We start from the raw sequence: 25,535 nt of genomic DNA on the forward strand, positions 1-25,535 counted from the left end.
GTAGTGGGCTGTTCTCTTTGTGCTGTGCCTAAGCGATGATTTTCTTTTTGTCTAGGTGGTGCTGCTTGAGAATTCGTGCACAACTTTGAATCCACAGTAAAACTGTCCCATAAGAAAATTGATTGAGCAGACAAATGATCTCAATAGTTTTTCTCTCTGTGTGGGGCTGGGATTGAATGCAATAAAATTAGTCAAATGAGACTGATTAAGTGCAAGTTCTCTTACATGAATGAATTACACTGATATTCCACATAAGTACTTTGCAGCTTGTAACAGGTTCTAATTAAATGTGCTATTTGTTCATCCTATCTGTTTTTTTTTCATATACATCTCTATGACTCTATTTAGGAGTTATTTGTGGTACTGGCGCAGGAGCTGAATTTTACAATTAAAAGTTGTTTCCACAATGGGGAGATTGGTTTTGTTTTAGTGGAAAGCATTTACAAATAGTTATGTGCAATTTTATCTTTTTGAAGATGGTTAACCTGTTCTAAATGTTAGCTTTGGCAATGTTTTAGCCATTGAATCTTCCTTCATGTTTCTTCTTAATTCAGTTTGACCTCATTCTGACACTCATATGGGGGACAAATCTTATTTCAATTATTTACCTGAACCTAATTCTAAAACAGAAAACATTGGTATATGAATAACTCAAACTGCTAATGAGAGCTATATTAAAAAAATTTAATTTTCAGAGCACGAAGAAGAATACCATTGCAAGTTTTTCTGTTGATGGATCACTTCCTGTGAAGAAAACCAACAAATTCAGCAGCAATGTGAGTGCCAAAAGAGATAATAAAAAAAATCACATTTGTAATGAAAGAGTTAATTGAAAATCAATTGGTAAATAATCAGAATCAAACTGTTTAGTCCAATGAAATTGGCATTTCATCACAATAAATGTCTATTTACTATCTAGGTTGTGTATATATTTATAGCAAAACAATGGGCCTTCTGTTACAAATTGATAATCTTGGTAACTTCAAGAATTTTAGACATAAACAAAACTACTACTTTAAGTGCTGTTGGGTTTGTAAAATATTATTCCATTTTTGCTTTGCTTCTGGAACTAAAATTTTGGCAGCAAAAGGTAACATTGATCTTGTTAATTTGTTTAAAGAATAGTGAAGATTAAGAGTGATGCTAATGTCCCTTAACTTCGTATTTGTAAATTATTGTTATATTTTACTAGTGGTGATTGTTAACTATTAAAGCAGTGCAGTTAAATACTTTTCTGCTGTGCCAGGCATGTTATACTGTCCTGGGATATGGAGTATTTTTGGCTATTTCCCAGATTCAGAACATCACCCTTGACAATAGCATTTTAATAATGTGCATTACGTTGCAATAAGGTTCAAAAGACAAAAGAACCAGTATAATCTGGGTGGCACATGTAATATTTGATTACTGGAAAACATCTGTTAACCTAATAAAACAGACTTGCACCAAACAGGTAAGTTAAATACCAACAATGCAAATCAATAGGATCTATATGAAAGGGGTTTACAAAACTCTGTCTTAGCTCACTATTACTTTTGAATCAGAAGATTGTGGGTTCAAATTTAATTCCATAGTTTTGAGCACATGACTTAGACTAATACTTCAGTGTTATGCTAAGAATTGTAGAATTGTACTTTTGAATAAGGCATTAAACTAAATGCTTGTTTTCTCCCCATTGCGAGTTAACAAATATTGTGATATAATTCTACAAAGAGCTTTGGAATTCTTATTCTACTGCAAAAAAGAATGGGACAAGATTAGGTTGGGATATCTGGTCGGCACGGACGAGTTGGACCCAGGGGTCTGTTTCCGTGCTGTATATCTCTATGACTCTGTGACTATAATTGGATACAAAGGTGCTTGGAACATTCCTGGGTTGTAATATATGTTATGTGATTGTAAGTTATTTATGTTGTGGATGAAGCTCGTGAATAAGTAAGGGCATGCTCTTGATTACGGATCAGATGCAATTTTGAAACTGGGAGTTAGAATGTGTTCTTGATGAACTATAGAGTTGTTCTGCAGAAACGTTCTAGTCTCTAAATGTTTTCACACAACATCATAAGAACATAGGAGTAGGAATTGGCATTTGGCCCCTCAAGTCTAACCTCTGATTCAATAAGATCCTGGCTGATCTGCCTCAGGTCTCAACTTCTTTATTTGTGCCGGATCAGCATAGCCATCAATTCCCATCAAAAATCTATCTACCCACTCCACAGATCTCTGAGCTAGATAATTCCAGACATTCACTATCCTCTAGGAGAAGAAATCCCTTAAAAATGTTCAGTTTTAAATGGTGTCCTTTTATTTTGTAACTATGTCCCTTAGTTCAAGATTCCCCCAACTAGTAGAAACATCATCTCAACATCAACCCTGTCAAGTCCAGTTGGAATCTTGTGTGTTCCAATAAGATCACCTCTAATTTTTCTTAACTCTAATGAATAAGCACATGATTTGTTTAGTCATCCTTGATAAGTCAACTCCATCCTAGGAATCAGCCTAGTGAATCTCTTTTGAACAGTCTCTTTTTTAAACAAAGGTATCAAAATTATACCTAGCACTTCAGGTGCAGCCGCACCAACACCCCACGCAGTTGTAACAAAACTCCCCCTACCACCTCCACCCCACCGTAACAATAAAGCCAAAATTACTGCACCTGCATGCATCTTGTTGTGTTTCATGCACAAGAACAGACATGTTCCTCTACGTCTTTCCCGTTTAAATAATAGTCTCCCTCTTGAGTCTTTCTACCAAATTACATGACAACACGCCTTTTCGTACATTAAACTCCGTCTGCCATGTTTTTACCCAATCATTCAACCAATCCATCTCCCCTGGCGTATTTCCAATGTCCTTTTCATAACATGACGTCCACTTTATTTTTGTATTTGTTTTGGATACGGTGCAATCTACCCCTCCTCCAAGTTACTAAAATGGATAGTAAATAATTGAAACCCTTAGACCGATTTTGTGACACTCCTGACACTCGAAAGCCTGTCTACCCTCTACAAGGCACAAGTTATGAATGTAATGGAATACTCCCCACTTGCCTGAATGAGGTCAGCTCCAACAATACTCAAGAAGCTTGACACTGTCCAGGACAAAACAGCCACTTGATTGGCACCAAAATCACAGGCATCCACTCCCTCCACCACTGATGCTCAATAGGAGCACTGTGTCCTATCTAGAAGATGCACTGCAGAAATCACTAAAGCTCCTTAGATAGAACCTTCCAAACCCATGACCACTTCCACCTAAAAGGATGAGAGCAATAGATACATGGGAACATGGTGGCTCAGTGGTTAGCACTGCTGTCTCACAGCGCCAGAAACCCAGGTTCAATTCCCGCCTCTGGCAACTGTCTGTGTGGAGTTTACACATTCTCCCCGTGTCTGCGTGGGTTTCCTCCGGGTGCTCCGGTTTCCTCCCAAAGTCCAAAGATGTGCAGATTAGGTGAATTGGCCATGTTAAATAGCCCGTAGTGTTAGGTGAAGGGGTAAATGTAGGGGAATGGGTCTGGGTGGGTTGCTCTTCGGAAGGTCGGTGTGGACTTGTTGGGCCTAAGGGCTTGTTTCTACACTGTAGGTAATCTAATCTAATCAAAAAAAATCTCTACCTGCAATTTTCCCTTTAAATCACTCACCCTCATGAGTTAGAACTATATTGCTGCTCATTCACTGGTGCTGGGTCAAAATCCTGAAATTCCTTTTCTGAGGGCATTGTGGGTCAATCTATAGCACAGGAACTGCAGTGGTTCAAGAAGGTAGCTCACCAATACCCTCTCAAGGGCAACTAGGGATCAACAATAAATGCTGGCAGCAGTGACACATGTCCCATGAGTGAGTGACTAAATACATTTTAAAATGTTCAGCCCATGCCAATATCCAAACTCCACACAGACAGTTGCACCAGGTCTCTGGTGCTGTGAGGCAGCAGTGCTAACCACTGTGCCACCATGCACCAACTTGGCAACACTGCAAGGAAGAGCCTTGATGCCTGAGTCATCGGAGGATCGGATTATAGAATACAGTGGAAACTTGATTAACTGAACGAGATGGGCAGGCACTATTTCATTCAGATAACAATTATTCGGAAAATCAATTAAATGCCTTTCCTCTGGGGCTCGGAGTTTTAAAGTCTGCTCCCTGTTCAGGAGACTGCAGCAACACACATTGCATGACACCCCGCCCCCAACACCGCGCCCCACCTGTCCTCCCGTCCAACACCACCTCCCCCACTGCCCCATCCAACACCGGCCCCCCAAACTCGTCCAAACCCGCCCCCTCAACCCGGTCCAGTACCACCCCTGCCCCCCAGCACAATGCATGCAAGCCCCCGCCCACAAAACAGTCCCCTGGCCCCTCTCCGGGGCATCTGGACTGCACACCAACAATAAGACTGCTGCTGCAGCTGCCTTTCTGGGGTCAGTCTCCAAATAGCGCACAGACACAGCCACAGCCACAACTTTTTACTGCAAATTTTTGACAGGTTCCACGTTTGCCCTGCACAAGACAACGTTGGAGAGATTATTCCTGGGAAGAGGGGGTGGGGTTTAGGGTATACCCCTCTGTAGAACTCCAGGGAAAGTGTGGGGAGAGAGAGAGGGCGGGAGGCCAGTCATTTGGAGAGGGTGCCTGTTTAATCAATGTAAACAAAAGACGTGATCACTATTGGAGACACGTCTCCGACGTAATGTTTCTATCGAGACCTCAAGATCTCCTTCGGATAATCTGACTTTCAGATAATTGATATTCGGATAATCGAGGTTCCCCTCTATAGGTAACATTTGCTACCAGAAGATAAAATCATGTGTTTACTCCCATGAAAGAAAGCATTTGTGTGTATGATTGCTTGCTGCTGGGTGAAAGTAATTTGTATAAATGTTCTAAAAACAGTCAGGAATGATCCAAAATTGTGAAATTAAAACATGGTTGTGACCTTAGCAGTCACTTAAAGTACTTTTGAGTGAAATTTTGCTACAGTCCTACTTGTAGCATTTGGCATTATCATGTAACAGTGTCTTTTATAAGTGAATCATACGCAAGCTCCCATTCTTGGTTAAGGTAAGAGGACTGTTGGGGTTACCGGATTCTGATAGCTGTAGTACAGCTGCTGTCATTGATATTCCTCCATTGCACTTTTTTATTGTAGTCATTCATAGAATTTATGAAGTCTTCAATTATCATCCTCACTAGTAACTAAATTTCCAAGTTGTTTATTATCTGCAGATTTGAAATGATATCCCTACTGCATGTCCAAGTATTAAAGAAATTAAAAAGTGTAGTGTAGTGTAGTAACCATGGGGAATATCGTTGTGGACTTGTTGCCAGTTTGTAAAACAACTGTTTGCCTATGATGTCCACTTCCTATCACTTAGTCAGTTCTGCATCCATGCTGCCAGTGCACTTTTAATTCCCACAGATTTTTCACCTAAAAAGTGGCTGAGTCAGAAATTCTCAAACAGTATTTAATATCTTGTTGCACTGTGATAGCCTCCACAGCTTTGGGCCAAGAGGTGGAAAATGCAATTAGCATTACCACATTTTTGTTGACTGGCATATACACAATGGGTTAAATTGCCTTCTCCTATACTGTAAACATCTATGAGTTCCCAAAACCTTACAATGAGAAATGGTTAACCATTCTCAATTTTAATATAATTCTGCTGCTTCTTGTAACTACTCCAGCTAGGAGATGTTCTGTCATGATATGCCACACTTGTCTGCCGTGTACCATCTTTACACATTCATTTGCACCCATTCTCTGACATGTGAAATCAACTACATCTAGGTTGACCCCTCTTTCTGCTGCCCTGCACTCTTCTATCCAGAAGAGATTTTCATAGTTCTTCACCTGCAATCAAATGGTCAAAATGCAGTATTTTCTGTTCTGGGTGTCACGTCAAGTTTTTTTTTCTTGCAATTACAAATCCATGTTCATTTTTCTTATGGTCTATGTATGGAATCTTTTAGCCAACATCTTAGCATCCACATCTCAAAGGTCTTTTTTCTTATCCACAAATCTTTACTTATTGACCAAATTCCCGAGGCAAAGACAAACTGGGATAGTTTGTGGCATCTTATGATCATTTTCCTTGTGAGTTTAAGTTGTTTTGTTGTTGATATAAACTTAATTCTTTTCAAAATTACTTTTATCTATCACTGGCTTTCTTCTAACTTCTGCAAGGTGTACCATCTTCTGTTATTGTTTGTCCTAAATTGACTCAATATATCTAATTGTTCCAGTATGAAATCATCCACTTTAGTCTTCAGTTTCTTCCAATGTACTTCTACAAGGCTGCATTATTTTTTGATGATCATTTTCAATCTGTATTCCAAACCTATGAATATTACTTGATCTAAAGTATTTACCTCTTCTGATTCTGCAACCAGGGCTGTGTGGTCAGTGTGCATTCACCTTTTACTCTTGGAATTATATCTAATTCACGAAATTATTGGTCCATGTACAGATTGAATAATCTTGGCGACACTACATATCCTTGCCGTCACTTGAAACATGCCTTTTTGTGCTTTTTGAATTCAGATCTGAAATTAGAAAATAATTGTTTTTAAACCAAGCTTTGTAAGGAATGCTGCAATGCGGTCTCCTTTACATTGGGGAGACTGTACGCCTCCTTGCAGAGGGCTTTATGGAACATCTCCGGGACACCTGCACCAATCAACCCCAACGCTCTGTAGACCAACATTCCAACTCCCCCTCCCACTCTGCTGAGGGTATGTAGGTCCTGGGCCTCCTCCAACACCACCAGACCCCTGGAGGAAGTACGCCTCATCTTCCGCCTCAGAACACCCTTCAACCACAGTGCATCAATGTGGACTTCACCAGTTTCCTCATTTCCCCTCCCCCAACCTTACCCCAGTTCCATCCTGCCAGCTCAGCACTATCCTCATGACCTGTCCCACCTGCCAATCTTCCTACCCACCTATCCGCTCCACCCTCCTCTCTGACCTGTCACCTTCATCTCCACCTCCATCCACCATCCTCTTAGCTACCTTCTCCCCAGCCCCACCCCCCCTCCCATTTATCTCTCCACCCCAGAGGCTCTCTGCATCATTCCTGATGAAGGGCTTTTGCCCAAAACGTTGGTTTTCGTGCTCCTCGGATGCTGCCTGACCTGCTGTGCTTTTCCAGCATTACTCTAATTTGGACTTTGATCTCCAGCATCTGCAGTACTCACTTTTGCTTACAATGCTAAGTACCTCTTGCAGAAATTTCCTGAGACTGAGATTATCATTTATATTGAAAGTTAAGTGGATTTTCACCTGCAGTTTTTTCATACATATATCGAAAGATTGTTCTCCTAGTTGCTAAATAGGTGATCTGTGGTGTCCAGATGTGGAAAAATGAAGGATGAAGATAGAATTTTCTTCCACCTCCCCACCACACACACAAGGCTATAAGAATGCTTAAAGCCTCACCATTGTAAAGTATACAATGAGCAAAAACACAGTAAGTATTTGGAAAGGAAGAATAATACAGAAATTGAGAGAGGTTAGGAATGCAGATTTGCATTAAAATTATTTGAGTGATAAGTCATGTGGTATAACCACTGCACAGCTGTAACTGATCTGATTGGATGGTTTTGCTGTAACTCAAAGTAGCTCAACCAGGTCAAGCTGAAGCTAATGCAGTGGGAGTTCTGAAATACTGTACATGAAAATTAGATTCTGTTGATGATAGAGACGACCTCACAGATCTGCAGTCAAATAGTGTATAATGGTGCACCAAATACTTTTACATATGAAAAAATAATTTTTAAGGTTTTTATGAAGATTTGTAGCTTGAGTTGTGAATGCTTGGTGAGCAAACCAACAACGGCAAAAATAATATTTTGCCATTTATATAAACAATTTGGTTGAGAATTTGGGAGATGTAGTTAGTAAGTTTGTGAGTGGCATTAAGATTGGTGGTATAGTTGACAGTGAAGAAGGTATTCTAAGATTACAAAGAGAGCTTGATCTGTTGGGTCAATGGGCAGTCTAGTGGCTGATGGAAATTAATTTGGATAAATGCAAGATATTAAATTTGGTAAAACAGGCAAGAGCAGGACTTATACAATTAATGGTAGAGTCCTGAGTACTTTTGTAGAATAGAGAACCTGTAGGGTGCTTAAGAAGGCGTTTAGCATGCTTGCCTTCATTGTTTGAGTAGGAATTCCAAAGTCATGTAGAGGACATTAGTGAGGCCTTTTCTGGAGTACCATGTGCAGTTCTGGTTGCCCTGTTATAGGAAGGATATTATTAAATTGGAGAGGGTTCAGAAAAGATTTACCAGAAGGTTGCCGTGAATGGAAGATTTGAGTTATAAGGATAGGCAGGGATGTTTTTCATTAGAAATAGGATTTTGAGAGGTGACCTGATAAAGGTTTATAAAATCATGAGGGGCATAGATAAGGTGAATAGCAAGGGCATTTTCCTATGGTGGGGATGTACAAACCTAGGCGACAACTTTTAAGTGAGAGACGAAAGATTTAAAAAGGACATGAGGTCAACTTTTGTTACAGTGGTTCATGTGTGAAATGAACTGCCAGAGGAAATGATGGATGCAGGTATAGTTCCACTATTTAGAATACATTTGGATAAGTATATGAATGTGAAAGGCTTGGAGGGAAATGGGCCAATCGCAGGTAAGGTGGGACTAGTTGGTTTGGGAACGTGGTCTGTGTGGACTGGTTCAACTGAAAGGTCTGTTTCTATGCTATATAACTATGATTCTAACTGCGGATGCTGGAAATCTGAAACAAAAAACAAACTTTTTGGAGAAACTCAGCAGGTGTAGTAGCATCTGTGGAGAAAAAGGAGAGTTAACCTTTTAGGTCCAGTGACCTTTGCTCAAATCCTTGTTGACCTGAAGAAGGTGTACTGGACCCATAATGTTAGTTCGACCTTGGAACATGACAACCAAGTGTGAAACAGTGGGCCAACAAGCTTGCCAAATGCTGTATATATAAACCAGCAATTGAGGTGTTAGTATTTACTGTTTTTACAAATTTATGCATTGAAAGCATGATTCAAAGGTCTCGAGCACTTTCAGTGCACTTACAATTACCTCTTTTAAAGAAACTACTTCAGGTCCACAAAACTTGAAATGAATTCCTTTGTAAATCTTTGTAATCTTTAGTCCTTCAAGCAATATTAAATATAGAAAGCCAAATTGCCTTCTCATACACTGTGAGCACTCAAAGCCTTACAATGGGAAATGGTTAACCATTCTCCACTTTAATATAACTCTGCTGTTTCCTATAACTACTCCAGCTAGGAGATTTTCTGTCATGATATGCCACACTTGTCTGCCGTGTACCATCTTTACACATTCATTTGCACCCATTCTCTGACATGTGAAATCAACTACATCTAGGTTGACCCCTCTTTCTGCTGCCCTGCATTCTTCTATCCAGAAGAGATTTTCATAGTTCTTCACCTGCGATCAAATGATCAAAATGCAGGTATTTTCTGTTCTGGGTGTCACTTCGAGTTTTTTTTTCACGGAACCTACACAATTATCTCTGATAGCTTCTTTACATACAAAGTGGACAGGAATCTTCAGTGTTTTCCCCCAAAATGTGAACAACCTTGAAAGAAAAGTCTGTAATAACAAGCTTTCAAAAGAGTCTGACATTTTGTTATTTTTAATATTTTTCCACAAATATTGTTATCAGTCCATACCAATGTCCCTCCAAGTATAAACTTCAAAATAAGAGTTTGTAGCAATGCCAGATGTTGTTTCTCCCCTTGACAAAGCATGTCGTTTGGTTTTGATTTTGTTTTCTGGAAAAGGAGTTTGCTGGCTTTTCTATACCTGGCCTGTTGTCTGGTAATAAATCCGCACCAATTTCCAAATTATTAGCATGAGTTGCTATCTTGCAGATCTTCATGAATGTTGGCACATCCAGCATTGGTTTAGTAACCAAAATGGTTTTCAATTTCTCAAAATATTTCTGACACTCCCTTGACTATGTTACCTTGGTTCTTATTTGGAGCAAGTCTGACACATGAGTAGTTTTAGTGCTAAAATTTGGCAAAAGCATGCAATAAAACCCATGCATCCTCAAAATACACATTTATTTTCCATTAGTTTTAAGAGCAGGAATTTCATTAATGATTGCATGTTTGTTCTTCTTCACAACACTTATCCTTGACCTATCAATCACTCTAATTAGGTTACTCGTGCCTTTGCAAGTTCACTTTTGGCAATATTTAGCACTAAAGTAAATTACACAGATGGTAACATTGGCCATAACTTAGTTTATCAGTTGCTGGAAATTTCCTGGAGCGTGTTTTTAGCTGATTTGTATTAATCAGCATTAGAAAAGACAAATTCAAATATTTCTTCAGCTCTAGTTAAATTAAGTTGCCTGTGTTTCTTTAAGAAATCTATTTTACGATATCTGGCACCACCAATCCTATCAGTACAGTTTTCCGAGTGAAGAATTAGGTAGGGGTCTACCCTTGCTACTACATTGATCTTTCCATAGTCAATACAGAACATGGTTGAACCATCAGGCTTAGATACTAACACTAAGAGCAAACTAATTTTACTAGATTCAGTTAGCTGGTTTTCAACAAGTGGTAGAATTTTGATTTCATGTGAGTCTGTTTCTCTGTAACCAACTGATAAGGATACTGTTTGATAGAAGAGGATTCTCCTACTTCCACATTTTTATGACTAATGTTTACACCTTGGCTTACGCATGGAGATTTCTTCAAATTCAATGAGTAACCTAGTTAACTATTTTTGTTTTATGCCTCTAAATAGGAAAGTATGGTGTCTTACTTCCTTAACACTTAAGTGTTAACTTACAAGATAGGAGATGGTTCAATTTGGGAATTATTCAGGCTTTCTCCTACCTCACCCTCATAATCCTTTTTATTCTCCATTTTCCTTAACATATGAAAGACATATACTTGCTTATCTATCTCCTAATGGTGATAATTCTTCAATATATTGATGTGACATAGCATTTTATAGTGATCTGGGATGTCAATTAGGTAACTTACATTGCCAATTCTTTTGACTGCCCTTAAGCGATTTATGTCCATTGATATCCATGTCTGTCTACTTCTGCATCTACTTTAGAATAATACCATTTATTTATACTGTTTCTCCATGTATGTTGTATCAAAGTTTTTTACCTCACACTTGATCTGCTACTTATACACCCACTCCATCAACTTGTCAATGTCCTTTTGATTTCCATATTGTCCTCTTCACAATTTACAATTTCCCAAGTTTTGTCATCTACGGAATTTGAACTTTTATCTATACCCCAGGTTTAATGCTGTCTGCTGCACCTTCAATGTATGTAAGAAGATTGCATGCTGTACTTTTAAGAAATCTAGGAAAGTAATTCCATTCAAAAGTAACCTTTACCAACTGCTCAGTTGTGTACCTGTCTGTGACCAGAATGTCATCTGATATCATAGTGCTAACCAGCAATTAAATATAGATAGAACAGCTGAAGATGGTGGTGATCACTGACAATATTGCTCCTTAATGGCAAGTTGGTCATGGTGCCATTAATGTATTTTGCTGTTGTTCAATAGAAGTTACTGATTAGTCGCAGATGTGGTTAGGGTGGCATTATTTTAGTCAGATCCAAAAATTTTGTAAGAAGACACTACATGCACAGTGCAGTTATTCATCATTTATATATTTACGTACCAGTTAAAATGAAAATATATATTCATACACCATACAGATGAGAGTATCAACATTGCACATCTGACAGCAATGTCCAAACCTCTTTCTTTCTTGATCAAAAATACATTTAGTTACATCTAAGTTCCCAAATAACCATGTCCTAATAATGACTAATATTTTGGACAACACTGCCATAAGTGGCAAAGTTCTGACTTTGAGAAAGCTAAAGCAGTTGTATTTTTCCATTAAGTCTCCACAAGTTCCGCACATAGTCTAGAATCTGCTGACCCTCCATACATGGTTTTCACTATAATCATTAAATACTGTGTTTGGAGGAGTTTATATACCATCTTAATTTAAATCCCTTTTTTAAAAACCCTAAATTTGTGGGAAAAGATTGGGAAAAGATAACTTTCATAAATATATAAGAAATGTTAAACTTAACACTGCCTTCAAAAGACACTGTCAGACTTCTGCAATGAAAGCATCGATTTCAAGAGCTCCTTCACTCTAGGCTTCCCTTTCTATTTCATTTCAAAATGGAAACACACGAGAAAGAAAGAGAACCAACATTAATCTTGACAAGTAGGTAATTTCTAAAATATTTTTAAATTTTATTAAGAGTTTTCTGAGGCAAGAACACAAGTTAAATGTGTTTTTTCTTCCAATTCCATTTAATCTGTGCACTTGTTACACACCTGATCTCCATTATTTTTGGGAAAAGAAAATTTGCTGTAGTTTTTTTAAAAAGTTTAACTTGAGATTAAAGCAAAGTATCTCAATTGTCCGCTTCAATATTTTATTCCACACACCAGTGTGTAATCATATAGCATTACACATGAAATGTCACGAATACGTTTTGTCTGTTAGCATACTTTTAATGTTTGCATTTAATGCAAATTATTAGGAGAATGAAAGTTCTATCAGCTGGATAGTATAACTGTACAACATGCAGCACTATTTGTCAATATTTTTTATTTTATGTAATTTTGTGCTTATTTAATAAGGGAAGGTTTTGAATATATTTTGGGACCTCATTTTACTATCAAGCTGTTCTAAATTAGTTTTATGACTTATAACTGCAGAAAGATTTCCTGTTATTCTGTGCAACAGTATGATGTGACCTCAGCTACAGAAATCAATCCTTCTAAGGTATCAGAGCAATATTGCTCTCTGTCATTATTTATAACACCCACTGTCCTTTAGGTCTCTTGAGTCATATTCCTGATTAGTACCAATTATGCACAGTTTTGTGTTGAAGACTTATATCAACTGGGACTATAACTCAGCAGGAGCATACATTCTTCTTAACCATGAATGCTGTATGTGGCTATAAATAAAAATCTGTTACTGAAAAGTGAGACAATGCTACACTAAGAGATTTTGGGATGAATGCCCAGAAATGGGTTTATTCAGAAATAAGTTTAAAAGGAACACTGCTAGAGTGAATATCAGAACTTTGCAGATACATATAGTTATTATTTTGGAACAAATACTGAATTATAAATGTAAATTACTCTTTCACAGTGCAGTGCCATGCTTGGAACAGTTTGGACCCCAAACGTTTTGAAAAGCTGTAACATTACAAATGTAAAAGACGTTTCTTTATTTGGTTTTGCACATTTAATATTACTGCAAAAAGGAAACTGAGGAAAGTACCAGTCACTATTGTATTAAAAATCAGGCTTCTTTAAAAAAAGAATAAATAAGTTTCATTTACAGTGAAAATATATTTCTTGTAGTGATGGATTTGCCAATCCAATCAGATTTCAAGGAAGTTAGGATGATGTCCTCAACATCAGGGAAGTAAGTCATAGAGTGAAGATGAGCCAAACTGCAAGTTTTCCTTGATTACCTCTTGACTTGATCATTATGAACACTTGAAATTGAAGTAATAGTATTATAATCATATTAAGATCTAACACTTGCTGTCCCACAACCTTTGTTAAGCAAACTATTTGAAAAACAGGTCAAATAACTCCAGTTTGTTAAACAATCTACTTATAAAGACTTGATTGGATGTTGTGGATTTGCTCAGACTAATTTTGCAAACCAAACTATAGAAAGTATAACTTCCCATTTTGAAAAAACGACTGGGAATCCACTTAAAATTTGGGAACCTAAACTGTGTTACAACACACTGGTGAATCCCTCTATTAATTCAACTAAACATCCAGAAAAGCTGACATTGCCTCATAATCTGTTAAAATATGAGTGACAGAGAACTCCCAAATTCCACTCTTTAAAGAAAATACATCAGTTTATTCTTTAACTCTAAAAATGAACATTAAACAACAACTATTCACAACTCTAAGCTCCCCTTTCTCTTAACTGCTTATTACCTGCCTCCAACTCTATAACAGTATACTGATCCAATGAAACACTTTTAAAATTATATCAACTTAATTTCAAAACCATAAAGCGGCTGTCATCTTTGGTGTCTTTCTTCTTCTGGCTGAGGATCTCTCTCAGTCGTCTTTCTTTTACTGTGAAGGTGTTTTACATGAAATACAACCTTTAATAGGGAGACTGTTTCAATGTCTTGGGTCTCTCTCTATGGCAATTGTTTTGTCTAATTTATAAAATATCTGCCCCTTTTTTTTAAATCCCCAACATCAGATTGTCTCATTGGTTTGATATTGGCAAAAAAAATTTCAAATTTGGATTTGAGTATCCTCATTGGGCGGCACGGTGGCACAGTGGTTCGCACTGCTGCCTCACAGCGCCAGAGACCTGGGTTCAATTCCTGCCTCAGTCGACTGACTGTGTGGAGTTTGCATGTTCTCCCCGTGTCTGCGTGGGTTTCCTCCGGGTGCTCCGGTTTCCTCCCACAGTCCAAAGATGTACAGGTCAGGTGAATTGGCCATGCTAAATTGCCCGTAGTGTTAGGCAAGGGTTAGATGTAGGGGTATGGGTGGGTTGCGCTTCGGTGGGGCGGTGTGGACTTGTTGGGCCGAAGTGCCTGTTTCCACACTGTAAGTAATCTAATCTAATCTAATCTAATCCTGGGACATAATTTAAACTGTTGTCAAAACAGCAACCAACTCAGGTATCTATTTCACAGTCAAATGTTACATATTTTTAACTTTCCAGTACACTGAGACTGCTGTTATACCTGTCTGTGCAGAACAGCATTCACTCTACCTTAAAGGTACAGTACACGCCTTCAACTTCATAACAGGAGCATGCTGTAAATACTCAGGTTTGGTAGCATCTGTGAAGGGAGAACTAGAGGTAATGTTTCTCATCAATAGCAGCTGTGCTCCAGAATTCTTCTGGGATTTAAGAACCTTTGGGTTGAAATTATAGTGTGGAAGCTTTTAACAGTCAACAAAGAGGGGACATTTGCATTATTATGTTTGTGCTGAGTCTTTGTTAAAATAAATACAAAATTAATTTCAATGTTGGATCTGTCTCCATATCCCTGCATTATCACCACTCTCAAAGTTTTAACCAATTCTTTTAAATATAATTATTTCTGCTTTAGCCACGTTTTGTAGCAAAGCAATCAACGTTTTGACAATCTTTGAAGTAAACAGTTTATTAACCTCCATTGTGTCTCTCAGTAATTCAAATTGATCATCTCTCATCATTACCTCTCCAACTAGAACTAATAGTTTTTTTTTCTATAGGGTATCAAAATCATTAATAATTTTAAAGGTCTATTAAATCAAGTGAGAATTATCCAAGTATCTCAAACTTTTTGTTTCTCATAGCTTGCTCCCAATCATGCCATCTTCCAGGTAAATCTAAATAGTGCACTCTCTTTGTCCCAAAATTCCGAAATACATTCCCCAAACTTGTGCACAACATTTTGAATATAATCTAACAAAGAGATTGTTTTAAGGGTTTTCTAATGTTTAATTCCATGCTCTTCATGTTAAAAACTGACATGCTTTTTAATAGTTTATAAGGAAGTTTTTTAAAAACTTGTTCTGATCCCAGCTGATGGCAGTATTGAATGAATCACATTCTAGAGTGAAACCTGCTTTGAAATACCATAGTTCAACTTTTGCAATATAATTACTGTGGTGAGCATATTCACATGAAGCTGTCGATGTACTTTCAGCATAAGTTTATTGCACCAAAGAAAAGAGGAAAATAAAAATAGTGCTACATAAGACAGTATGAAAACCCGATCAAAAATAGAAAAAGAGAAAGATTCATCTTTTTTTCCCAGCAATATCCTTCACAAACATACAGCTCCAGTGAAGTATCACTCATCTTCATTTTAAGATTTCTTCCTCAACAGACAAGGTCACAAGCATTTCCTTTGAATGCCTTTTTGCACATTTACCCGATGTGATTCTCTCAGTTAATATCTTTCCCAAGGCATATATGCTCACTCATTCTCTGACTTTGGCTACTGTGGAGTTCCTTAAAAAGCTTAAGATTTCTTTCCAGCTCTGATAGCCTGAAGATTTCTTTAAACTAAAAAATATCTGTATGCTGGAATAAATTTATCTTTTAAACTCAACCTGCTTGTGACTCCTGGCCGTCTGTCTTTTCTTTAGGTTGCAAAAGTTTTGCTTCGTAAGCACCCAAGCAATTATCTCCCTGGGTACCATGCTATTCATTCAACTTTATTCCCATGTTTTGTCAGAAAGGCTGCCTTTAGCTCACTGTTCCAAATGACATTCTCACCCCTTCTTAAACAGACGTCAGGAATTCAACATTTGTGAGAAGATTTGTAGCTCAGGTGCTCGTTGTAGTGGTTCTGTTCGCCAAGCTGGGAATTTGTGTTGCAGACGTTTCGTCCCCTGTCTAGGTGACATCCTCAGTGCTTGGGAGCCTCCTGTGAAGCGCTTCTGTGATGTTTCCTCCGGCATTTGTAGTGGTTTGTCTCTGCCGCTTCCGGTTACCAGTTCCAGCTGTCCGCTGCAGTGGCCGGTATATTGGGTCCAGGTCGATGTGTTTGTTGATAGAATCTGTGGATGAGTGCCATGCCTCTAGGAATTCCCTGGCTGTTCTCTGTTTGGCTTGTCCTATAATAGTAGTGTTGTCCCAGTCGAACTCATGTTGCTTGTCATCCGCATGTATGGCTACTAAGGATAGCTGGTCATGTCGTTTCATGGCTAGTTGGTGTTCATGGATATGGATCATTAGCTGTCTTCCTGTTTGTCCTATGTAGTGTTTTGTGCAGTCCTTGCATGGGATTTTGTACACTACGTTGGTTTTGCTCATGCTGGGTATTGGGTCCTTTGTCCTGGTGAGTTGTTGTCTGAGAGTGGCTGTTGGTTTGTGTGCTGTTATGAGTCCTAGTGGCCATAGTAGTCTAGCTGTCAATATACTGACCACTGCAGCAGACAGCTGGAACTGACAACCGGAAGCGGCAGAGACAAACCACTATAAATGCTGGAGGAAACATCACAGAAGCGCTTCACAGGAGGCTCCCAAGCACTGACGATGTCACCCAGACAGGGGACGAAACGTCTGCAACACAAATTCCCAGCTCGGCGAACAGACATCAGGAATTTACAACACTAAACCAAATCCCCATTCACCTCTACTTTAGAATTCAATGTATTATAAGCTTTCATCACAACCTGCACTTGGAACTTTCTAAGAATATATTTGCGTCATTAGAAGTGTGTATCGATCCACTGCAGCTTTTCCACCCAAAATGTATTGTCTTAAGATTAAGTGAGCAATGCATAACAAGTAATCTAAATTAATTAATTATTTCCAATGCTTATAGAATGGGTCAAAAGTAAGCTTCCCAAAATCAGAAGTTGAGTTTTTGCAGGAGAAGGGATTTAGAAATTTCAGCTCTGATGATCACTGATCAGCTGAAGAAGACGAGGAATTGGATCCAAATCAATTTTGTACAAGAGTATTTAAAATTCCTAACAGAATTGCTCACATCCTTGCTGTTTTCCTTCAAGAATTGCTTTAAGTAAGAGTATTTTTAAAAAGATTAAATGGAGCTAATAAAGCACGAATCTTTTAAGGAAAATGTACTGTGATCACCCATGTGTCTATAGAGCAGTGCCATCTGTTATGCAAAAATATTAGAAGGCCTTAATGAATGTTAGATAATGAAAGAGCAAGATGACAACTGTTTTGCAAGAGAGTCCATGTGGATTTTAGTTTGCTATTCACTAAAGTTTGTGAATGAAATGATACCTATTGTTGACAAACTCTTGGTGCAATGTATTCAGTCAAGGATTTTGACATTCTAAAGCGCAAACAATGAAGTCCACCATGTAGCAAAGCATTAAATATCAGAAAGGTAAATAAAGCAAATATAGGCACTGCAAGGCCTCCCCAACAATGATTTGTACATGATTTTGTTGCTGTGCACAGTTTATTGTTTACTCCCATTGCCACTCCAAATATAAATGACTTGGAATCGACACAGAAATAAAACTTACTCAATTTTCAGATGAGTGCAAGTTCAAGGTATTTAAATGATAAGAAACAAACAAACCAAGTGGTACTATAACAATAATCCAGCAGCCCAGGGAGACATTTCTAAATTCCATTGTGGCACATGGTGAGCTTTAAATTAAATGAATTAATCAAAGTCACAAAGTGCTGAAGACACTCAGCAGGTCATGCAGCATCTGTTAATTCTGTTTTTCTCGCTGCAGATGTTACCAGACATGCTGAGTTTCTCCAGCAGTCTTCATTTTTGTTTTACATCACCAGCATCCACAGTTTATTTTACTTAATGAATTGAAGTATTTGTTTACACCAACAATCCACTGATATTTGGGCAAACTATGCATGCTCACCTCTGATGTACTTCATGCTGCATATGTGCATGTATATGCTCAAAATAAAGGATTTTTAAAAAATGTTAAAGTCTCTTCTATCTATCACTTTACTGATGTTCGAGAAATTGATACCATTAATTGCAGCTATTACTTGTGGCGCAAAAATGGAGGCAGGCAATATTAGAAATGAGACTTTTTAAAATTCATTCAAGGGATGTTCTAACTGCTAGCTAGGCAAAGATTTGCTGACCATTTTTAGTCAGCCTTTGTGATGGTGAGTTGCCACCTTGAAATACTACAGTCTGTTCGGTGAAGGTAGATCCATAGTGCCAGTGGAGAGGGAGTTCCAGGATTTTGATGCAATGAAAGTGAAGAAACAGCAATATATTTCCAAATCAGGATAGAGATTGGTTTGGAGGGGAGCTTTCAGGGTGGTGTTCAAATATATCTGTTGCCCTTCTCCTTCTAGATGGAAGTGCTTTTGGGTCTGGAAGATTCTATCTAAGGATCTTTGATGAATTTCTGCAGTGCATCTTGTAGATAGCTATACACTGCAGCTACTGAGCATCAGTTGTGGAAGGACTGAAAGTTTGTGGATGTGGTGTCAATCAAGAGGGCACTTTATTCTGGATGATGTCAAGCTTCTTAAGTAATGTTGGAACTGCAGCCATTCAGACAAATCTGAATTATTATGTCACACTCCTACTTGTGCCTTGTCGATGCTGGACAGGCTTTGGGGATTCAGGAGGTGAGTTACCTGCCACGGTATTCCTGGCTTCTGACCTGCTTTTGTAGTCACTGGTTATGTGGCAAATCTAGGTGAATTTCTCTTCAGTGGTAACCTCAAGGATCTTGACAGTGGGGGATTCAATAATGGTAACATTATTGACCATCAAGGGATGGTGCTTACATTGTCTCTTATTGGAGGTGGCCATTGCCTGGCAATTGTGTGGCAGAAATGTTACTTGCTACTTGTCAGTCCAAGCCTGGATATTGTCCAGATCTTGTTGTATTTGAACATGGATTGGTTCAGTATCTCAGGAGTTGTGAATGGTGCTGAACATTGCACAATCATCAGTGAACATCCCCACTTCTGACCTTTGATAGATGGAAGATCATACTGTTGAAACAGCTGAAGATGATTGGGCATAGGACATTACCTTAAGGAATTCCTACAGAGATGTCCTGGAGCTAAGATGACTGACCTCCAAACCACAGCCATCTTCCTATGTACCAGGTATGACGCCAACCAATGGAGGATTTGCCCCGATATCCAAAGATTCCAGTTTTGCTAGGCTTCCTAATTAATACCTAATCCTGCCTCATTTATATATAGTTTGCTATTTTCCCAGGCAGTGAACAGAAATTTGACAGCAGTAATTCCCAACATAAAAGCCAGAACTCCAAGCTTAGTGCTAGAACAAACAGAGTTGTTATCTCTGGTTTGTTGCCCATGCCACATGCTAGCAAGGTGAGAAATAGGGAGAGAGCACAGTTGAACATGTGGCTACAAGGATGGTGCAGGATGGAGGATTTTGGATACCTGGATAATTGGGGCTCATTTTGGGGTAGGTGGGACCTCTACAAATGGGATGGTCTACACCTGAGCCTGAGGGGTACCAATATCCTGGGGGGGAGGGAGGTGCGGAATTTGCTAATGCTGTTTGGGAGGGTTTAAACAAATTCGGCAGGGGGATGGGAACCTAAATTGCAGTTACAGTATTCAGGAGGTTGAGAGCAGTGAGGTCAGAAATGAGGTTTCAAGGTCACAAGAGTTGACTGGCAAGCAGGAAGGTGGTTTGAAGTGTGTTTACTTCAACTCCAAGCGCATCTGGAATAAGGTGGGTGAATATGTAGCATGGGTTGGTACCTGGGACTTCGATGTTGTGACAATGACAATGTTTATGTTCATATGAGTGCTACAGAAAAATGGCTGTTCTTCACAAGTTGTAACATTGTGTAATGCCAAGGTTGGCTGGCGTGTCTACATTTATTTTTGTATCTGCACTAAAATGACAGTGAATCATACAGATGACAATGTAAAGTGAATTTATATTTACATTTGATATTCTTTTTACAATGTCATTTTACCCTTGGCACTTATGTACCCTCACATGATTTTCCTTTTCCTTTCCCTCCCACTATGTTTGGGTGCAGACTAAGGTTCACAGCGGGGTTGGAAGGGAGCTTGACCTGCAGTTAGGGATCCTTCTGGCCCTAGAAGTTTGGTGGATGATCATCAGGGCATTGGTAGCTTGATGATGCAGATGTGCTGAGAGTGTCCTGGCCAAATCCAAGCTCTCCACCTTGGCTTGAACTTCTGTGGGGAGTTTGGAGGGGCTGGGCACTGCTGGGGAGGCCTGTATTTGCCTGTGGCACTACCTTGTCACCTTGTGAGGAAAGGGCATCTGCACTGGGGTCAAAGTCCCTCATTCCCCTGCTGCCTTTCCATTAGTGTTGACCACCAATGGTTAAAGTTATGGAGTGTAGGCATTTGTGCACCTGTGGCACCCAATGAATATTCCATTGGACTTGGCTATCCATGTCATCTACCAACCTGTCTGCAAACAGCCAGACACGTACAATCCAGAGATCATAGTATAGTTGGCATTGGTGGACACCTCTGACCTTCATCCATTGTTTGTGCACCAGTTGTTCATTTTGACAAAGTTATTAATGGCCAAAGCCATGGTGTCCTGGTTTGCCTGTGGCTGAGCAGTTGCCTGATCTCCAGCGCTCCTCCTACTAGTGACCTGGGCCATTTCTCCCATGGCAAGCTGTGAAGAGGTAGCTGGCAAGAATGTGCTCCTGAATCTACCCTAGCTAAAGTAACCACTAAGGTGTCAGTACCTGAGCTAGTACACAGTAAAGGAGACAGCCTTGCCATTTCATCCTCTCGATGATCTGTGGCTTTTTCCACAGAGATGGAGGAGAACATAAAGTCTAATGATATAGTTGACTTTAACGCTGAGATTGTAAAGATGCCACTCATGCCTGTAGAATACCAGAGAAAATGAATTTTGAGAAACAATTAGAAGATTGGGCGGCACGGTGGCACAGTGGTTAGCACTGCTGCCTCACAGCGCCAGAGACCCGGGTTCAATTCCCGCCTCAGGCGATTCTCTGTGTGGAGTTTGCACATTCTCCCCGTGTCTGCGTGGGTTTCCTCCGGGTGCTCCGGTTTCCTCCCACACTCCAAAGATGTGCAGGTCAGGTGAATTGGCCATTCTAAATTGCCCGTAGTATTAGGTAAGGGGTAGATGTAGGGGTATGGGTGGGTTGCGCTTCGGCGGGGCGGTGTGGACTTGTTGGGCCGAAGGGCCTGTTTCCACACTGTAATGTAATGTAATCTAATCTAATCTATATTCAGAGTAATGATAATGGGAGAGCACCACTGAGACCTGAATCACGGTATGAGCTGTCACTGTCCTCTCCCACAAGCATTCTCTCCTCTTATGTGGTGAGTAGATGAACGCTGGGCACCCCATCGCACTGCTTGGCACTCTGTGCAGTATTGTGGGCTGCTTTCCCTGCACATAGACAAAGGAACAGATTGACTGAAATGATTAGTACAGCTTTTGGTGTTGATGCAGCAAGGGGAAAGATGGTGCAATGTTTTAAATGTGAGTAGGAAGCACATAGGACAGAAAGTGTTGACAGTTTTTAGTGTTGAGCTAGGTGAGTGTGGTTGAGAGAAAATTTTGCATACACCAGTAGAAGTGGTACACCATGACATTTGGTAGGAGGTGTTTGCAGTAGCAGAGTTAGAATGAATGTGAGGTAACAAAGAGGACTGTGGCACTTTTTCTTGTGAAACACAGAAGGTCATTAATTTCTTCTTCTATTGCTGGGCACTCTTCCAGACCATGGACTTTGCATCAATTGAAGAGGCAACTTCAGACCAGGCTGGCAGTGGCTGATGGTCCTCAGGAAAGGGGATGACCCTCCTGTCTATTAGGAGTTCCAGCTCCCAGTCAGCAAAACAGGAGGCAAACATGCCTCTCTTGGACAGTTCATCACTCACTTTAATTGTGAAGTCTTAATCTGGACTTGCAGCTTTTGAAATGGTGCATAGTTGGGCTTTTAATCTTGTGATAGCAGTGGGAAACCCAGAAGGTTCTGACAAATGAGCTGGTGAGCTCAAGTTAGCATAAAAATGGTGTCGTGGAAGTGTGTTGCATACTTAATAAGGTGAATGCCCTAAGTTGTGTGAGAAAACGTGCTAGAGCTCATGAAAAGAAAACATCCATGAAACATCCAGAACCTCAACCTGAGCTACAAATCTTCTCAAAACTTGCAAACTTCCCCAAATTAACAATTATTTTAGGAAAGTTCATGCCTCTATTTCTGGTCCTGATCAGACAAAAATATCCACCTACCTTCCTTTGATTTTTCTCAGAGACCTTCCAATGGAGAATCCTTCAAATCTGATTGAGTAGAACAAGCATCCGAGGGAGCAGCACAGAGATTCTGTACAGAAAACCTGGGGCAGCTATTATTTCCTTAATGCTTGGTGTAACTGCTTTTTTGAGATTGTGAATGTTGTATGGTTTGAAATCATCAATTCCTATTTGGCAATTCCCAATATGTGTAACTGCAAGAGCATGGAAACAAAATAGGTAACATGATTGAATAATGGTATGCTTTCTCCTTTAAAAGTATACTTATTTCAAATGTGTGCTGAAGTGCTAACTGTAACAATTATGAGTTAAAATTCAGTGTCATAGGGTGGAAATGTGCTTATGTTTCCGTAGAACATCAATCTTATACCTTCAACAATTTTCCTAAGCGCTACTACAGATAAGTATATGTTTGTATACTGTAATAAAACTGATACAATATTGGGTAAACCTGCAGCTTAGGTTAAAGTAAATCTGTGTTCCACTTACATTCTGACTCCTTGCCTTCATGTGCTCAAGGCCTGTGCACAAAGCTGATGGCTTGTGCCAGCTTTAGTTTTGAAGCTGTTGGATGGTTTTTGCTTATTTTTGAGGTTGGCATGCACAATAAGTTCAGTTTATTAAAACCTGATTTAGAAAGAGCATTAGGCACTACTTTAAAGTACCTAATCTTAAATTTAAGTGTTTAAAGAGTAGAGATTTCTTCCTTCCATTCTCTTCATATTGAAACTTCTAACTTGCAGCTTATAATTTACAAAATATTGCAATTAACCCCAAGATAATTGTAGAACTTGAAACTTGTTTACTTTTTGAAATTATTTTATGGTCAACTTTCACTTGTATTTTGATTAATTTCAGCTTCCTGGGAGCAAGACTTCTCCAAAACTAAACATGACACGAACATCATTCCAAGATAAACGAACATGGTCACCCACACACTTGATCCCATCAATCAGATCAGGTTCTATCTCTGGTAAGCCAGAGGTACGTAGATCCATAACCCCAATTGGTGATGCCTCTGGATATAAGCACACAAATAAGTCTGCTCCCAAAACCAAGAAGAGCACATAGGATAAGGAACGTCGAAACCACTAAACTTCAAAGTGATGCCAAATGCGAACACTTCAAAAAGCAACCATGAATTGCAATGTTACAAGATGACTTTGGCTCTCCTGTCTTTGCTGCTGATCACTATGTGTGCATAAACACTTTTTATAAATCTTTGACTTATATATTTCACTTTGTAGTATATAAAATTTAAGAGGAATGAATGTAACAAGGAAACTGTTCACCAATTAGCTTTCTTAAAGTATTTATTAATACAGTACAGATGGAAGACATAATTTATCTTGCTTAGTATTACCAGTACTGTTGAAAATCAGAAGTAGTACATTTAAGGTGTCTGAATTTGACATTGAATAATTTGCTGCATTTGCACATTAGATTCAATGTCATTGCTCATTTATATAGTTGCTACTTGAATGCTGCAGTAACCCTTAAAGAGCCAATCAATGAATAGTCTGCAATGAAAATTAGGACATCTCTATACAACTAGTTAACCAGATATGAAGAAATTTATTCATTTTCAGCCTTAGACAATTGCCCTTACAGTTATGATAACATTGCCACTTTTAACATGCAAATTGAGTGATTGTAGTGTTATTTCCACAAATTGTAAATTTATCAATTTAATATTGAGTTCTCAAAGGGAGGTTAGTACATGTAAAATATGTTAGATATATATTACCACTTATTTACACAAGAAGTATTACTGTAAAAATGTCCTTTACATGGCTAACTTCAGTGAACTTGAATCTGGTTATATCTGAAATATGCATAAACATTTTCTGCTGTTCTGTTAAAATATATTGAGTTGGCCTAAGCTGTACTGTAGCATGACATCATGTACTAGGAATCCAGATATTCCATCTCCGTAACTGTCAGAGGATAATAGTATCAGTTCTTGACTTAAGTTTTCTATAGCATATATGGGACTTTTAAAAGCAGATGTTTTCTTTTGAGTTGGAAAATAAATATTACCACCTTTGAATGAAAACGTGCAGGGATGTGATTTTTTTTCATCTTTCAGTAATTTTACTTGAGCTGGTTTGACATTTAAGCTTTCCTTTCTAAAGTATTCTTTTGAGAACCATTTTTTAACATAGTCCAAATATTATAAATGGCGGACAAATAAGTGTGTCCATAGCACAATATTGACATCTTAATTAAAGTTTTGACACATCCGTGTCTTACGGTTTCAGAAGCTCAGATGTGCCATAAAAATGTTAACTATAAAGTTAAATTGTTTTTACATAACCTACAAATATTTAATGTTCAAGTTACTGAGTCGCTGTCGTCCATCTGGTTCCATTTCTGATCATGCTTCTGGTGTGATTTCATCATGCCATTTCACTTATTCAGATCTTATTTGACTGAGTTGCCGTTACAAACATGGTTGAGCACAGTTACCCAAATAAACTTGTTGTAGAATATGTCAGTTATTCGAATTTAAGTGATGGATGACATTTGAAGTTTAGCATTTTGCCAAACGTAAGTAGGTAATTGAGTGAAATATACTGATGAAAAACAGTGTTACATAGAATTTGTGTGATTCAAGTGTGGTTTTGGGTATCCATCATCAAAATTGTCGCCACTACATCAAATAGATTAGTAATTTACAGATTCCTGTAAATTAGACATATGCATAGGCATGTCCTCTTGAAAATAGTTATAGAATAATATATTATGTACTAAA

General features: G+C 38.7%; 1 protein-coding gene across 7 annotated transcripts in view; it reads left to right on the top strand.

The window, feature by feature from the left end:
• stk33 (serine/threonine kinase 33) overlaps nt 1-24,836 on the top strand; it is a 196,192-nt gene extending 171,356 nt beyond the window's left edge. For 6 of the 7 annotated variants that reach the window (XM_072592332.1, XM_072592333.1, XM_072592334.1 and 3 more), the window contains 2 exons: nt 696-776; nt 23,639-24,836. In XM_072592332.1, coding sequence (XP_072448433.1) covers nt 696-776; nt 23,639-23,851 — 294 coding nt within the window. In that variant the 3' untranslated portion in view covers nt 23,852-24,836. The remainder of the gene's footprint in view (nt 1-695; nt 777-23,638) is intronic. The other variant, XM_072592337.1, reaches the window with a different exon arrangement.
• The last annotated feature ends 699 nt before the right edge of the window (nt 24,837-25,535 follow it).

Source organism: Chiloscyllium punctatum, chromosome 22 (assembly GCF_047496795.1).
Source record: "Chiloscyllium punctatum isolate Juve2018m chromosome 22, sChiPun1.3, whole genome shotgun sequence".
NCBI lineage: Eukaryota > Metazoa > Chordata > Chondrichthyes > Orectolobiformes > Hemiscylliidae > Chiloscyllium > Chiloscyllium punctatum.